The sequence below is a fragment of the Bombina bombina genome, chromosome 7, assembly GCF_027579735.1.
Source record: "Bombina bombina isolate aBomBom1 chromosome 7, aBomBom1.pri, whole genome shotgun sequence".
Lineage (NCBI taxonomy): Eukaryota > Metazoa > Chordata > Amphibia > Anura > Bombinatoridae > Bombina > Bombina bombina.
In genome coordinates, this window is record NC_069505.1 from 213,779,582 (window position 1) to 213,798,186 (window position 18,605).

An 18,605-nucleotide genomic window follows, 5' to 3' on the forward strand; every position below is an offset into this window, starting at 1 on the left:
ACATAAAGCAGCGCCAGTCCAAGAAAGTGTTTGTTTAGGCTCCTAGGTGTCAGAATACCCAGTGTATAAATTCATCTTGATTCACATTGGAGAAGGGTCCTAGCTCTATCCCCTCCTCTCACGGGTGGTTGGAATGTGATCTATGATGGTGTATCTGAGGAGATGTACTAAAACCTGCAAACAAGCACCTCCCCAAGTGCCTCAAGGCTGTGGTTGACAAAGCTGACAAGGAGCATTAAGATGGCATGTACTAGGGGGTCTGGAACTGTGTAGCCATTGGCGGCCAGTCAGTGAGCTCTTAACAAGAAGAAGGTGCTTCATAGGGTGGCCCACAACAGCGTCTGCAGAAAGGGGCCTCCCAAATATGGGAAGCCGATACTGCTGCGCTGCAGCAAAGAATAACCACATACAAGTATAGAATGCTGGAGAGAAGAGACAACCCTGGGGGCAAAGGCAGCGCCAGTGTACAAAGGGAATTGGATGTTTGTGAAGATAGTAGGGTGCTATAAGGGTATCTGTTGCTGGGATCTGGGAGTAGCAGCCTGGCTCGGCAAATGATTGACTGCAGCCTTGTAGCACAATGTGAGCCTGCAATAAAGTCCTGCGGCCACTGAACCCGCCCAATGCACACACACTTACCCCCTGCATGGCCTAGAAAGGATACAGCAGCACCAAGCTAAATTTTAGATGAGGGACATCTGTGGGTGTCATGTTGGCAAGTCTTCATTCTAATACAGAAACAACAATAACCAGCAGCACTTTCTGAGGTTAAAATACCTTTATTATAAAAGATGGGTCACCAACAAATAAACAAGCAACGTTTCGGATGTTCAATCCTTAATCATGCCTGATCAGTAACAGGAAATGCTATGATTTATACACCTTCGTTTAACATGTCCACCAATCACAAACATTATCTCTTACTCTCTCTAGTGTACAGGTGCAGTATTAAACATGATTCATAACACCTACAACGTGTAGTAACTTCCTAATAATTAGTACATCATTTGCAATTTATATTCCTAATCCAATGTTCAAATATAAGCATTACAAATCCCAATTAAAAAAAAAAAAATTCTGATAATATATACATATACAGTGCTGCAAGAAGAATAATAAAAATACAGAAAAATCTAATTCCTTATTCATTCAACGGTTGCATTGAGTTCACTTTGCTATAAAATCTTTAAAACAGAATAAAATCATTATTATAAAGAGTGCGGATAAGGGAGGAGCTATAACTGTGTTGAATAAACAAGATTATGTAATGGAAATTAAAGGCCAGCTCTCACAAGAACAGGTATATCAAAAACTGACAAGTGATCCTACATTTAAAATTCAGAAGGAACTTAATAGGTTGGTTGGGTTAGTGGTAGTAAATAATCATAGCAGAGGATACTGCACATTTTCTGATCAAGGAATATCCACGTATCCCTATTTTCTATACCCTGCCAAAAGTGCACAAACAGCATAAGAATTCTCCAGGGTGCCCCATTGTGGCGGGGATAGACTCCATCTTTTCAGGTGCAGCAGTTTTCCTGGATGAGATACTAAAGTAATTTGTGACATTTTCCAACTCAAACCTTAAAGTGAAGCTAAACTTTGATCAATGAAAGCCCGTTTTTTTAAAATACTATTAAAAACATGGGCACTTTCATTCATCAAAGTTTAGAAGGCAGCCATTTTGATTAAAAACGTACCTCTCTTCTTTGCACAGCCAGAGCAGCTTCCCCCACACAGAGATCCTCTCTTCACACGTCAGTAATGACTAATCCAGCTTCCTCCAATAACGGCTTTCCCCCCAGGGTAGTCATTGCCTGAGGCCATGCCGTGATTGGAGGAAGCTGGATTAGTCATTGCTGACGTGTGAAGAGAGGATCTCCGGATGGGGGAAGCTGCTCTGACTGTGAAAAAAACAAAGGTAAGTTTTTAATCAAAACGGCTGCCTTCTAAACTTTGATGAATGAAAGTGCCCCTGTTTTTAATAGTATTTTAAAAAAAAACGGGCTTTCATTCATCAAAGTTTACCTTCACTTTAAAGATACTAGTGATTTTTATTTTTTAACAAACTGCAAAGTTTGGTGTTGCATACAGACAAGTGTATATTGTTCACTTCAGATGTAAGCCGTCTCTATCCTGCAATAAAGCATGAAAGCGGTATAGCAGCAGTGATAAGAGTATTGAATAATAGTGCACAATATACAAATGCTCAAAATGAATTTTTTGAACAATTACTTAGGATGGTTCTGTATTTCAATTATTTCATGTTTCAAGATACGTTTTATTTGCAGAGACAAGGTACAGCCATGGGTTCCAATGTTGCCCCCACATTTGTGTGTGTATGTATGTGTGCGTCAAAACAGACCAGCACTCCAGAATCCAATGTTAAATTGGGGGTGCAGCAGAAAATTTGTACAGCAATAAGAGAGAGTGCACTCACCAGTAGTTTTTCATCTATTTATTCTTTTAGATGTTAACGTTTTCAGGGAGTTTAACCCCTTCCTCAGACATACAGAATATGTGTTTTCTTTTTTCTGTATGTCTGAGGAAGTGGTTAAACTCCTCAAACATTAACATCTAAAATAATAAATAAATGTATATATTATTCATTAGATATGCAGCCACATGGTGGCGCTACATAGATGACATATTCGGGGTGTGGTATGGCGACATTGGGACCCTGGAAGAATTTGTGCAGGACCTGAATGATAGTACGAACATGATTAAATCTACACTCACAGCTAGTGAGGAATGTATCCGTTTTTTTGGATACTACTGTTTATCTCAAGGATGGTAGGCTCTGTATAGATTTGTACGTGAAGTCCACGGATAGTCTTGCACTACAAAAGTTTTCATCCGAGAAACACAGTACGATCCCTACCTAGAAGTCAGTTCGAGAGTGTACAGGATAGTGTCTGACCAGAAGAATTTAAAAACAAGATTTAATGAGGTGATAAAAAAATTACAGCCAGGGGATATCCAACTGAACTTGTAGGCAAGAAATATGAAATTTGGGGCTTTTTTTTTACTTGCAATATATCTATACAAATGTCATGCGGCTGATCTACATTGGGGAGAACACCCGCAAGGTCAGAGATGGAATCAATGAACATAAGAGTCAGTGGCGTCACTAGGGTTGGTGTCACCCGGTGCGGTAAGTCATGGTGTCACCCCCCCCCCCCCCCAAGAAAGCAGACACACACAAAAACACAGGCAAACACACATACAAACACTCAGACACACTTAAAAACATACTCAGATGCACACACAAACACTCGGAAACACACTCAGACACAAACACAATCACACACACAAAAACACTGAGACACACAAAAACTCAGACACACACACATACAAAATATGTAAACTGCACTGCATTAATTATGAAGCTCATGCCTAGAGCTGCTCACTGGCTCAGCAGAACATCAAATGAAAGATAAACAGAGCACTCTAAAATAAATCACTGAAGAAAAGGTTTAGGCGTGCAAACTATGAAAATTCTGCTCTCTGACTCTGTTCCAAGTCTGTCAGTGCACAGCCCTGGGCCACATGTCACTGAGCAGTGAGCACAGATAGGCAGGCAGGTTTAGGCTAGCAGCGCAACTTTGCAAGCCCCACGGCACACCCACAACATTCATAGTGAAATTGGGCAGGGGAGGAGCAAAGTACAAACAAGCAAAAGCAGCCGGGAAAACTATTTGTTGAAATTGCAGCACTGGCTCAAGGGGCAAAAAAATTGTGTGTCTACAACTTCCCCAGTCCCACTAATGTTCACAAATGCCAGCCTCTAATAAAATAATCTATGCATCTCAACATTGTATTTCTTTGAATTTCAATAAAATTAAAAAAAAAAAAAAAAAAAAAAAAAAATTTTTTTTTTTTTTTTTTTTGGTGTCACCCCCTGGAGGGTGTCACCCGGGTGCGGCCCGCCCCCCCCGCCCCCCCCTAGTGACGCCACTGATAAGAGTAACATTAGGTGTGCAAGAATAAGGCGACCCCGGTCTCTACTCATTTTTTGAGATTTGGCTACAATATTAGTCAGCTTTGGTTCCAAATTATATACACAATTCTCCATCCATGTGGGGGGTTGGGGGGGGGGTGTAACAGGGAGGTCTTACTTAAAAGGAAAGAGGCATTTTGGATCCATAAATTAAACTCAATGCAACCGTTATGAATTAATAAGGAATTCAATTTTTCTGTATTTTTATCATTCTTCTTGCAGCACTGTATATGTATAGTATATATGATCAGTATTTATTTTTATTTTTTTTAATTGGGATTTGTAATGCTTTTATTTGAACATTGGATTAGGAATATCAATATGTTGCTACACGTTGTAGGTGTTATGAATCATGTTTTCAATACTGCACCTGTACACTAGAGGGAGTAAGAAATATGTTTGTGATTGGTGGACATGTTAAACACAGGTGTATAAATTAACGCATTTCCTGTTACTGATCAGGCATGATTAAGGATTGAACATCCGAAACGTTGCTTATTTGTTGGTGACCCATCTTTTATAATAAAGGTATTTTAACCTCAAGAAGTGCTGCTGGTTATTGTTGTTTCTGCATGTGGGGGAATTTGCAGCGTCCTGGATACAGCGTGCACTCACACAAGCAGATGCTTTACTTGAATTGTGTTTGTACAGACACTTAATTCTAATGCGCCAGTGGCTCCCTCACTTGTTGTGCTCTGCTTTAGAGGGAACGGTACTGGCGACCGTGGTTTGAATAACCATGTCTTAGAGGTAACCGTGGCCACCTTTATTTAACTGGGAGTGATTTATGCATTATCTGTGTCCCCCCACATGATTTCCTGAAGGAGATGCGTCCCCCTGGTTCCTACACCCAATAAATAAATAGAGAGGTTTTGAACTAATTTGTTGAGCCCTGTTTTAATAAAGTTACACTGTACAGCACACTCGTTTTAAACTAAACGTGATTAACTTCTTTATTAGGTATTTAATTTGGAGTTTAGCATCCATTTGAATAGAACTTGCAAATGTTGTACATATAACCCAGTTTGCTCTTCTTGCCTTTCAGGTTACAATTATAATTTACCTGTCCATACTCGGCCTTCTTCTGTTGTACATGATTTACCTAACTCTGGTGGAACCCATGCTGAAAAGACGTTTGTTTGGTCATTCACAGCTCATACAAAATGACGATGATGTAGGGGTAAGTAAAATGGGTATTTAAAGAGATCGACAATATAGATTATTGGAAGACCAAGGCAAAATGTAATATTTGTATTTATTTAAAAAAAAAAAAAAAATATATATATTTATTTATTTATTAGGGCTGGGCGATATGGGCAAAAATGAAAATCGCGATTTTGTACATGTTTCTCAATGTCCAATACACTCTTGGAGCATAAAAATACAAACCACAAAATAGTTAAAATAAAATTATCTGGCTGTGCTGTGGTTACATAGTAGCCACTAGCCAGTTCTTAGGTATTCTGACACAATATTGTCATGTTTTCTTGGGCAGTCATTCTAACTGTGGTATGATTAACATATGAACTTTCCCATACATCAGAAAAAAATATATCTTTCAATAACAAAGCCTCTTCTTTAAAAGAAAGTCTTGTTGAAGGGTTTAAAAACATTTCAGAATGTGCACCATGGAAAATAGATCAGACAGTAGAGTAAAAGTGCACTTGTACTTCACTGTCTGAGCTATTTTCCGTGGTGCACTTTCTGAACTGTTTGCGTCAATAAATACTTTCTTTAAAAAAAAGAGGCTTCATTTTTTCTACATAAACCGGCTTTATTTTACCTGTGTAGGCAGCTGTGACTGCTGCCATCAGAGCTGAGGCAAACCTGCAAATTCTTCCATAGCGCAGCTCCTGTATAGCCGCTCTACTCCCCCCACCCCCTCCTTTCCCTACAGAAGCCCACGCGCAATGAACAGTTACAGCCAACCCTCCTGTACGTCATAGGTGATGTCATGGGGGGAGGGCTAAAAATTGAATACTCTCACGGTTTTTAAATTGCGGCAATTAATCACGGTTTTAAATTGCATATGCGATTAATTGTGCAGCCCTAATAAATAAATAAAAAATAATATATATATGTAACAAAAACTTGCACTCGCTAGTCTTCTTTTCAAAAACACTTTACTGTGACGTTTCGGAGACAGAGTATCCCCTTCCATATATATAATATATATATATTCCCTTCCGTGTTTTGTTTATGTCTAAGGTGATTACATATTCCTGTACACCCTTCCCTTGTTCCCAGTTTGTTTGGATTTGTAAGCTTGCATTGTGTGGCTGTTTTAGGGTCCCAGGTATTGGAAAGGACCTTGACGAGGTACCTGGGCTTGTCCCATTTGGCCAGATGCGGTAACTAACCTTTCCAGTTTTGCTTTTAAATCTTAGCTGAGAGCTTGTAACTGAGTGCTGGGTTTTCTCTGTGTGTTGTGTTGCCAGTGGCACCCAGGGCTGAGCATGTTGCAGGGTCATGGGATGTGTACATATATATAATATGTGTATATATATATAATCTCCTCTCTAAGGAAACTAATACATTTGTAGACTGTATTTACTGGGTAACAAATGTATTGAAAGCCTTATGCATTTGTACTTAAGAAAGGGAGAAACATTAGTTTGCACTGGTTAGGCTTTATAAACACTAGCATTACAGGGTGACCTGAAACCAATGAAAATCTCCCCATCTGCTGTAATGTGTCGCATATTGCTTTGCTAGATTAAAGCCGGTGTTCCACCAGTGCGATGCACTGGGCTGCCATATTCGTTAAAGAAAGGTACCTTTCTTTATCCAGTATGGCCACCTTACGAATGTGTCAATCTGCAATCTGTAAGGTCATAAATGAACAACAATATACTTTCATTAGCAAAAATGCTTCTAGTAAGTTATTACTGTTTTTCTGCAGCATATGCATATATGCTGTTAGAGCCCCTGTATTCAAACTCCTCACCTTCTCAGAGAGCTGGAGGTGGTGTGTATTGCTTCTAAAGACATAATTTGTGTCATGCAAACCATTGCTGACTCTTGGAGCAGGCATGGTGAATACTGGTGCACGACCTTCACAGGATATGTGCATATGCTGTAGAAAAACAGTAATAACCTTTACTAGAAGTATTTTTGCTAATGGAAGTATATTGCAAAAATGCTTCTATTTTGAATTGAAATGCACATTTAAATTTTGACCTTTCTAGCCTTGGTTGTTGTTTTTTTTATTTACCTATCAAAACTATATCTTATTTTTAGTAGACAACCCAAGGTATTGATCTTGGCCCCTTTTGGTATATTGCATGCCATTGTTTTGCCACCAAATGCAATTAAATTAAAAAATTGTTTACTTTTTTCACAAATGTTGGGCTTTTCACTGCATATGCAGCCATAACACAAATGGTTGTAAAAGCTTCTTTGGGATCCCCTTTGTTTAGAAATAGCAGACATACATGGGCTTTGCCATTGTTTTGGGTAATTAGAAGGCTGCTAATTGAATTTGTGCACCACACTTCTGAAATTCCAGGCAGTGAAGGGTTAAATCAGGTAGCTTGTAAGGTTAATTTTAGCTGTAGTGTATAGATTACCCTCCCAAACAGCCCCACTGGTCACCACCATCTTAAGTACTGGCAGACAGTCTGCCAGTACCTGACAGCTGTGACCGCAGCATGAGGCAGAAGGTTAGACGTAGCTACTACCTTAACAGGATATGCTGGGGAAATTACCCTGTGACAAAGTACCTACGCCCAATAGGCAGAAGGGGTTAATGGAGCTCCTTACAAAGCATGATGGTTCATAGCTCTTTTATTATATTTGTTTACAAAGTTGCTCTGCATAGCCAATGTGCGGAGCAATATGTACATGTTCTTTTTAGCTTATGTAGCAGGTGGAACTGTATCTGATTGGCTCTACTGACAGTCTTTTGAAGTTATGGGGGTGATTGGCTCTACTGACAGTCTTTTGAAGCTATAGGGGGGGTGCACAACCAAGGAAGAGGGAACAAACTACCAGTTTAGAAGTTCTACAGGTAGCTTTTATTTTATTGTTGCAATGCTTTTAGTTTAAAAGTCCTTTGTGACCTTAAAGGGATATGAACCAAAAAAAAAAGTATATTGTGACTTAGAGCATAACATTTACCACCCATTCCCCCAGCTTTGCACAACCAACATTGTTATATTGATATACTTTATAACCTCTAAGTTTGCCTGTTTCTAAGCCCCTGCAGGCCGCACCTTATCTCAGTGTTTTTTTGTTGTGTTTGTTTTTTTTTAGATTTTTACAATCTTGCATTACAGCCAGGCAATGCTAGTTCACATGTGCCATATACTGTAGTAGATAGGTGTGCTCACTCTACAGAGAATGATAGGTTCACAAGAACCGGCACTTGCTGACTAAAATGCAAGATTGTTTAAAAAAAAAGCTCAGCTCTGCAATAAGGGGCAGTCTGCAGAGGTACAGAGGTTTAGATGCAAGGTAATCACAGAGGGAAAAAAGTGTATTAATATAACACAAAACTGGGGAATGGGTAATAAAGGGATTATCTTTTTACACAATAACAATTTCCAAGTAGACTGTCCCTTTAAGAGACATAAACATCTTGTATTTACAACACTTCTGTGAAGTATTAAAATAAACATCCAGCCCAGTACAAATACAGAATATAATAACACCTTGTTTGCTGTAATTGTTTTTCACTGCCACCCACCACTTGCCTTATTTGGATCAGCTAATCCAGACTTGCTACTGGAGTAGACCAGGCTAACCATGGGCCTTTTGTTGGCAAAACCTTTAATTGTTTTGCATTATTTTATCCCATCTCTCTCCCCCCCCCCCCCCCCCCTTGTTAGGTCAATTAGGGACAGAGATTTATCGAAACCGAACTAATTAAAGGTACAATCCTGATATAAAATTAATACGATAAATACTATACAGTATTACTTTATTTAGAATCTATACCATCAACACTATAGTGAGGGGTGCTGGATGCCGATCATTACACCAACAAATCACACCGTAGTATCCATAAATTAATCTGGTCTTATCTGAGGTCAGTACACGTCTGACGCGCATTCGCCATCCGGCTGTGTGATACTCACTTTACTGCCACGAGAATAGTCCGGAATTGGTTATCATGACTCTAAAAAGTCACTGTATTTGTATCTAGATTAGGGATCTTTTGGTACGTGGTGGGGTGGCAGTAGTGGGACAACTGTAGTGGAATTGGATAGTTATTGGCTCCCTAACTATTATATTTGTAATTGTGGTTTATAGAAGTTGTTGCGAATTCTGGTATAGGGTCAATACGTGGGAACTTTTTGTTTTTAATTAGTAATTTTTTGTTATTTTATAATTAAGTTACGTTTTAACTTATTTAATTGCTGCTTTTATGAGTAAAATAAGTGAGTGCTAGTAGAGATGCACTGTTCCCCTCTATCTTTTGTCTAAGGGACAGATATGTTGCAGGGTTAGGCTTGTAAAGTCTGCAGCATGCACTTCTCAGTATTGTCAGCATTAAACCAAAGAAAAAGAGGGGGATGAATAAGTGTATTGCAATTGTTTTAATTACAGATAATGAAGCATTTTATACTACAGTCTCAAGGTATTTTATTTATCTTTTAATCAGAACGCTACAGACACAGGTTTTATGCACTTATACTAAAGCAGAAGGATTTTACACGTGACAGTTAGAATTGTGAGAGGCTGCTGTATATAATATTAGACCTTGGGCCTGTGTTCTGTGTATTGGGGATGTTTGCAATGTCATTTAATAGATGGCTTTATGTATAATTGTTAGCAGTTCAATGACCTGATAATCATTTATTCTTTTTGTTAGTTGACACGGTTATCACTATTTCCAAAACAGTCCGGAACCATGCGTTTGTTTACTGTAATTACGCAAAGCAGCTGTATGGGCAGAACGCCAAGGCATTAACCACATTACACCGTTTACTGGCCATTGTGTTCAGCTGTCTCAGAATTAATTTACTGGATTAATACTGAAACTATAGCTAAATAAACTTACCCTGTATGATTCCCTCTATTTCATAGAATACTGATGTCAGGTGCTCAGTCAGACAAAGGCGCTTGTGTTTTATAAACAAGTTATAACCGCTTCTTATGATTTGGTTGCATTTCTCATGGCCAAACTGCTTTTGGTTTATGGAAAAAAAGACTTTGATTTGCTGCTTATTTCCTACCAGTTTCTTTGAGTCTTTTGATGGTGTTCAATGTGGTTTTAATTATTTACTGTCTCTCTTGAAGTGTTATTCTTTTGGGACAAACAATCTTATAAGAAATATTAAAGGAACAGCAGTTCTGTGTAACGTAAACATGTGCTAAAATATTCCCTGATAGGTTTCATGGAGAATTTGTTAATGATTAAGTCATCCCACTGTTGTAGTGTTATATTAAGGCACTTCATGATACTGTTAGTTAGTTTTTGTTTACAGTTACTTAATTGCTTAAAAATTACTACACAACATACAAGTGAATCTATCTTGATTCTGGATGTAAAATAATGAAATTAGGGAGATTAAAGGGATAGGTGAAAAATTAAATGTGCACAAGTGTGTTTCAGTCTGAAATAGAAGCATTTTTGCAATATACATAAGTGGAAATGCTTCTAGTAAATGTTAGTACTATTCTTCAGCAGCATACACACATATCCTGTGAGTGTGCGTGCACCAGTATTGTAACACCATGCATGCTCTGAGGTGTGCCTGTGGTGTGTGTTACGTTTTGAAGATGTAATTTGTGTCATACAAGCTACTGCTGGCTCCCTAAGAAGGTTGGTATTTAAATACTTGTGCAGGGGCCCTCACAGCATATGTGCGTATGCTGGAGTAAAAGTAATAACTTTTATTAGAAACCTTTTTGCTAATAGAAGTATATTGCAAAAAATGCTTCTATTTCAAATTGAAATGTATCTATGCACATGTCATTTTTTGATATTTCTATCCCTTTAACTACTGATTTGTACTAAAATCAGACATAAATCAACTACAGTCCAGGGGTCAACAAATCTGTTTAAAATTTAGGAGCCAGTCAAAGGTATTTGTATATAGATATATTGAGAATAGCCCAAAAAGTTAGGAGCCAGGGGTAGAAATCTAGCAGCCAGTGGCTCCCTGACTCCTGGGTTTCTCGAGTCCTGAACTTCATTACTTTGGTTATTACCTTGTAGTTTATGATTCATATTTGGGAGGTTAATTACTGATTTGTACTAAAATCAGATACAAATAATAACTACACAACTTTAGTTATTACCTTGTGATAACCAAATTATTGTATGATTCATAGAGCAAAGTGTATAGTTATTGTAGTTGGATAAAACCTTAAAGGACAGAATGCAGATATTTCTTTCCTAAGATACGGTGAGTCCACAGAGTCCTCAATTACTGTTGGGATATCACTCCTGGCCAGCAGGAGGCGGCAAAGAGCACCTACAGCAAAGCTGTTAAGTATCCCTCCCCTTCCCACAATCCCCAGTCATTCTCTTTGTCTTCAGTGCAAGGAGGAGGTGAAGTTAGGTGTCTGTTGATGATTTCTCTACAATCAAAATTTTATTATTTTAAAGCCAGAGCAGGCTTGCTCTGTTCTTTCCTGACAATCTGGGTATAGCTGTACTCCCACATGTAGTCTCTTTAGCAGCACTGTGGTGGCTTTAAAGCAGTTAGGAACTTGTTGGGTGGGCCTCACTGCGTTTTCCTAACAAGTTGCTGCCCTTACATAGACAGCCAGAGTATGCTTACTCTATTCTCTCTTGTGTTCACAGGTCTCTGTGAGGAGTGGCTTCCTCTCATACCGGGTGAGCTGTCCTCCTGCCGGACAGCCAGAGGTGCAGGTAAGTGCCATTTTGCTACTCCTGGAGCAGTATTTTTGCGTGCAGCGATTGCGGCCCAGCTATCTGAGGTGGTTTCTGAGGTGTTAGCTGCCATTCCCCAGCTTCAGGGGTGACGCAAGAGGAAAATTAGAGAACCATAAAGTTTTGGATCCTGTCCAGACTAACAAAGTTGCTCTTTCTCATAAGTCTGAAGAGGAAGATACTTCGGTAGCTTCTGAGGGTGAAATCTCAGATTTGGATAGTGTAATTCCTTCTTCTGATGCTGAAATTGTTTCCTTCAGATTTACGCTTGAACACCTTTGTGTATTGTTAAAGGAGGCTTTAGCTACCTTGGACGACTCCGACACACCTGTCGTTGTCAACCCTAAAAAATCTAGCAAATTAAATAGATATTTTGATGTTCCCTCCTCTGTGGAGGTGTTTCCTGTGCCAGACCGTGCTTCTGAGATCATTGCTTGGGAATGGGAGAGACCTGGAATTCCTTTTTCCCCGTCTCCAGTGTTCAGAAAAAATGTTCTCGGTGGCTGACTCCTTTAAGGAGTCTTGGCAGATTTGCCTTTCTGGACAGACACTTTCAGTTTGTGGCTCTTCCTTTTGGCTTTGCCACAGCGCCCAGAATTTTTTCGAAGGTCCTGGGGGCTCTTTTGGCAGTGATTCGGTCTTGGGGAATTGCAGTAGCGCCATATCTGGATAACATTCTGGTACAGGCGCCATCTTTTCAACTTGAAAAATCTCACACAGAGATATTGTTGTCTTTTCTTCGCGCTCACTGATGGAAGGTGAATTTTGGAAAGAGTTCCCTTGTTCCATCCACAAGGTTGGTCTTTCTAGGAACAATTATAGATTCCCATTTTAATGAAGATATTCCTGACGGAAGTACGAAAAGCAAAGATTCTGTCCTCTTGCCTATCTCTTCAGGCTGCGGTACATCCATCAGTGGCCCAATGTATGGAGATGATTGGTCTGATGGTGGCTGCATTGGACATAGTTCCTTTTTTTGCACGATTCCATCTGAGGGCTCTGCAACTATGCATGCTCAGTCAATGGAATAGGGATAAGCAGATCTGTCTCAAAAGATAGCTCTAGATCAGAGGACAAGAGATTCTCTTCCGTGGTGGCTGTCTCAAGAACATCTGTCTCAGGGGACATGCTTTCAGAGACACTCATGGCTGATTGTGGCCACGGTTGCCAGCCTGGTAGGCTGGGCAGCAGTCTGGGACTCGTTTAAGTCGCAGGGACTTTGGTCTCAGGATAAATCTGCTTTACCTATACATATCTTGGAGTTGAGAGCGATCTTCAATGCCTTGATGGCTTGGCCTCAGCTGGCTTTAGTCCGGTTTATCAGGTTCCAGTCAGACAACATAACCTCGTGGCTTACATCAACCTTCAGGGAGGAACTCGGAGCTCCTTAGCCATGAAGGAGGTGGATCGGATCATTCAGTGAGTGGACAACTGGGAGGCGGATTTCCTGAGCAGACAGACTTTTCATCCCGGGGAGTGGTAACTCCATCCCGAGGTATTCTCCAGATTAACCATCAAATAGGGGATACCGGAATTGGATCTGATGGCATCTCAACAGAACGCCAAGCTTCCAAAGTATGGTTCAAAATCGAGGGATCCTCAGGCCTTCCAGATAGATGCTCTGGCAGTTCCTTGGAACTTCAGGTTGGCATACCTTTTTCCTCCATTTGCTCTCCTTCCACGAGTCATTGCTCGTATCAAGCAGGAGAGAGTGTCTGTGATTCTAATAGCTCCTGCGTGGCCTCGCAGGATCTGGTTTGCAGACCTCGTGGAAATGTCATCTCTTCCACCGTGGAAACTCCCTCTGAGGAAGGACCTTCTACTTCAGGGTCCTTTTCTTCATCCAAATCTCGTTTCTCTGAAACTGACTGCTTGGAGATTGAACGCTTGGTTTTATCTAAGCGTGGGTTTTCTAAGTTGGTCATTGAGACCATGATTCAGGCTCGTAAGCCTGTTACTAGAAGGATTTACCATAAAATATGGCGTAAATATCTTCATTGGTGTGAATCCAAAGGATACTCTTTGAGTAGGGTCAGGATTCCAAGAATTGTATCTTTTCTCCAGGAGAGTCTGGAGAAGGGTTTATCTGTCAGTACCTTAAAGCGACAGATTTCTGCTTTATCTGTTTTTTGCTGCACAAGCGTCTGGCGGCTGTGCCAGATGTGCAATATTTTTGTCAGGCCTTGATTAGAATTAGGCCTGTGTTTAAATCCGTTGCTCCTCCGTGGAGTCTTAATCTTGTTCTTAAATTTTTGCAACAGGCTCCCTTTGAGCCTATGCATTCTATAGATAAGTTGATATCTTGGAAAGTTTTGCTTCTTACAGCTATCTCTTCTGCTCGAAGAGTTTCTGAACCTTCTGCTTTACAGTGCGACTCGCATTATCTTTCATGCCGATAAGGCTGTTCTTCGCACAAAGTTTGGTTTTCTTCCAAAGGTTGTGTCGGACAGAAATATTATGGTTCCTTCCTTGTGCCCCAATCCTTCTTCTCATAAGAAACGTCTGCTTGCACAACTTGGATGTTGTGCGTACCCTAATATTTTATTTGCAGGTGACTAAGGACTTTCGTTAGTGTTCTGCATTGTTTGTTTTTCTGGAAAACATAAGGGTCAGAAAGTTACGGCTACTTCTCTTTCTCTCTGGTTGAGAAGTATTATTCGTTTTGCATATGAGACCGCTGGACAGCAGCCTCCTGAAAGAATTCCAGCTCATTCTGCTAGGGCTGTTTCTTCTTCTTGGGCCTTCAAGAACGAAGCTTCTGTTGAGCAGATGTGCAAGGCTGCTACTTGGTCCTCTTTGCATACTTTTTCAAAATTTTACAAGTTTGATACTTTTGCCTTGGCTGAAGCCTCTTTTGGGAGAAAGGTTCTGCAAGCTCTGGTGCCTTCTATTTAGGTATTCCTGTCTTAGCCCTCCCTAGTCCTCCGTGTCCTTTGGCTTGGGTTTTGGTTCCCAACAGTAATTGAGTACTCTGTTGGCTCACTGTATCTTAGGAAAGAAAACAAAATGTATGCTTACCTGATAAATTTATTTCCGGATACGGTGAGTCCACGGCCCACCCGGTATTTGTCAGTTTTTCTGACTAAATCTCAGGCACCTCTACACCTTGTGTTTCTTTTTTTCTCCATTTTCCTCCAGTCGAATGAGTGGGAAGGGGAGGGATACTTAACAACTTTGCTGTAGGTGCTCTTTGCCTCCTCCTGCTGGCCAGGAGTGATATCCCAACAGTAATTGAGGACTCTGTGGAACTCCCCGTATCCGGAAAGAAATTTATCAGGTAAGCATACGTTTTGTTTAATAGTGACGGTTTGTAATACCAGCGATTGGAAATTTGGCAAAAAAAGTACAAATTGTAAAATGGTGTATCATTTTTTTAAAGGGATATATAACCCCAAAAATATATATTGTGATTCAGACAGAGCATACCATTTTAATAAGTGTCCGATTTACTTTTTACAGATTTTGCTTCTTTACCATGATATTCTGTGTTAAAGAGATACCTAGGTAGGCATCTGAAGCACTACATGGCAGCAGTGTTAATTTTGACAGAAAATTTTGATTGTCTAGTTTTTGTCTTTTGACTAAAATGCCATTTTAGTTTTAGTCTTATTTTAGTCATCTAAAATATTTTAGTTTGTCGGCTTAATCTCCAGTAGATTAGTCAACTAAAATCTAAGGGGTCTAGTTAAAGTGTAATGCATTATTTAAGCATTTCTCTATAATTTCCAAACTCATTTATGTATTCCAGGAGTAAACATAACACCTATTCTTATTTATGGTATTAAAGGTTTAAACATGCAATACAGACACAGATTTAGCCCTTGTGATATATAACATCTTTATTAAACTTTAAAATTAAATAAAACCAAGTTCCATAAACAAACAGAAGTGCAACTATAAAATAACAAACTGTAATCTGTATTGGCTGTAACGCCATTGCACATATTACCGAATATAAAAACTTTTAACAGTTCTCTGTTAATAATTAAAACAAAAGTCACACAACAAAAATGTTCTGCAGCTAGCACAGCATAACTTAAACCCATACTCGTGGTTTATGCTTATTTCTATAGGAAGAATCAATTAATTGTTCACAGATTCTAAAAAATTTCGGCAACGAAATGAGTAGAACTTCCAAACTCATTATATACTCCTGGAGTAAATGCTTATTAACCTGTTTTTATTTATGGTATTAAGGTTTGAACATTGTGGTATATAACATGTCTATCTGAAAATTAAATAAAACCAAAAGAGCAGTAATTAGATATCCATTGGGTATAACACCTTGCATAAAGTGTTAATTTTGACAGCAAATTTTGATTTAGTTTTAATCATAGTCTTTTGACTAAAATGTCATTTTGATTTAGTTTTTGTCGTATTTTAGTCATCAGAATTTCTTTAGTTTTATCCTCATTTTAGTCTAGTTTTTGTCGACAAAATGAACACTGCTTGGCATCTAGTGCTCTTTTAAATGGATATCATTCTTGCAAAACTGCTGCCATTATAGTGCTCCAGAAATGGTCCGGCTCCTAAGCATTACGTCCTTGCTTTTCAACATAAGATACCAAGAAAACGAAGAAAAATTATAAAGAGAAGTAAATTAGAAAGTTGTTCAAACTTGCATGCTCTATCTGAATCATGAAAGAAACATTGTGGGTTTCATATCCCTTTAATGCAACTGGCCCCAAAAAAAGTTTAAATTGATGGGTAAAAAATAAAATGTATCACTTAAATTTTAAACCTTTTTCTTATGGCTTCTTTATTCCAATATACTACAAAGGGCACACATTTTAGAGAGAAATTGATAAGACCAGATATGACTAAACACACATTATGGCTCACTGACTGCAGTCAAAGGAACATGCCCATTAAGTTAACTCTGTTAGACCATTTACAATAAATCCGCAATTTAATTCTGGTATATATTAAAATGTCATTGAGGATTCATTTATGTAGGAAAAACAAGATAAATTAACTAAGAAATGCATAATGCTTTGCTGATCAAAGTGTTTATATTAACAGCATAGAAATGTCAAAAGTCCCCTTGACAAAGCATTTTAAAGAAGCAGGCCATATTGTATAAGTACTGAAACACAGTGTCAAAACTAAACAGAGGTTAAGGTATTCGCTTATCCATGTGTTTCAAATGAGGACTATTAAATCATACATTTTCTTTGTCTTCTCATATGTTTATTTATTGATGTGCTTGGTAGTGTCTCAAACTATTTATTTGATTTTGTTATGGTCTTGTTTGATAATTTATTTCAAAATTAAATATATTATAAATTTACAACTTGCAAAAAAATAAAATAAAAGGAACCGTCTATTCAAAAATTAAACTTATGTGATTCGGATAAGGCATGACATTTTAAACAACTTTCCAATTTACTTTTATCATCAAATTTGCTTTGTTCTCTTGGTATTCTTTGTTGAAAGCTAAACCTAGGTAGGCTCATATGCTAATTTTGAAGTCATTGAAGGTCACCTTTTGACAGTTTTGCGCAGCTAGACAACGCTAGTTCGCACATATAACATTGTGCTCACTCCTGTGGAGTTATTTCTGAGTTAGCACTGGCTAAAATGCAAATCTGTGAAAAGAACTGAGATAAGGGGGGCGGTCTGCAGAGGCTTAAATACAAGGTAATCACAGAGGTAAAAAGTGTATTAATATAACTGTGTTGGTTATGCAAAACTGGGGAATGGGTAATAAAGGGATTAGCTATCTTTTTAAACAACAAAAAATTCTGGAGTAGACTGTCCCTTTAAATTACTAGTCAGACTCATTTTAAATCATGGTTTTCTTCATAAAGGTTTCATTTTTAGAATAACTTTTCAGATTATTTTTCCAGTTATATCAGGAAATTACATAGATAATTATGAAATTATTGGGAGGTGAACTATTTCCAGTTTAATAGGTAGTGAAATGTTGCTCCTTTAACAAAATATACCAAGAGAATAAAGCAAATTTGATAATAGAAGAAAAACTTAAAGTTGTTTAAAATTGTGTGCTGTATCTGAATCATGAGAGAAAAATTTGAGGTTTAAGATTTATTTCTCAACTTCTTTGTTTATTTTATAAATCTTATGCTGCGAAGAAGAGGAATTGTTATTTCCGCGGAACAAATTCATAGTTTTGAGAATTACAAAAATAAGAATATGTGATAATCTCTTCTAGACAGAAAAATGCCAAAAATAATCTTACAGAAACTTTTGAGAGAGTGACCTTGTGAATGGATTAATGGAATTCATTTTACTAAACATCTTAAAGTGATTGTAAGCTTTCATATTGTACTGAACAGTATATACAGTTATTCTTCAAAACAGGGGCCCTTTCATTGATGACATTTTATTGACGCTTTATTTGTAAAATATTTACCATCTAGTGATGGTAAACATTGCGCCGTTCCTCTGCCTGCACAACCTTTTGTCTTCTGGGGCTAGGAGGCTGGCACTGAAGAGGTTAAAGACTCCCTGCGTTTAATTTGGGAGACAAAATCCTTCATAGAGTATATTTTCTGGCAGTGGGCAGGCACTATATTGGCATGTGATTATGGAGACTGAGGAGTTAATCTTCTTCAAGGCAAGGAAGGAGTTAAAGGAGCAGTCTAGTATAAATTAAACTTTCATTATTCAGATAGGGCTTTTAATTTTAATCAGCTTTCCAATTTACGTTTATCATCAAATTTGCTTTTTTTCTCTTGATATTCTTAGTTTAAACTAAACCTAGGTAGGCTCATATGCTAATTTCTAAGTCTTTGA

The 18,605-nt window shown here is 38.5% G+C and overlaps 1 protein-coding gene across 1 annotated transcript in view; it reads left to right on the forward strand.

Annotated features, from left to right (window-relative positions):
- TMEM9B (TMEM9 domain family member B) overlaps positions 1-18,605 on the forward strand; it is a 46,884-nt gene that overhangs the window by 16,092 nt on the left and 12,187 nt on the right. Inside the window, exon 4 of the mRNA XM_053720603.1 lies at positions 5,046-5,180. Coding sequence (XP_053576578.1) covers positions 5,046-5,180 — 135 coding nt within the window. The remainder of the gene's footprint in view (positions 1-5,045; positions 5,181-18,605) is intronic.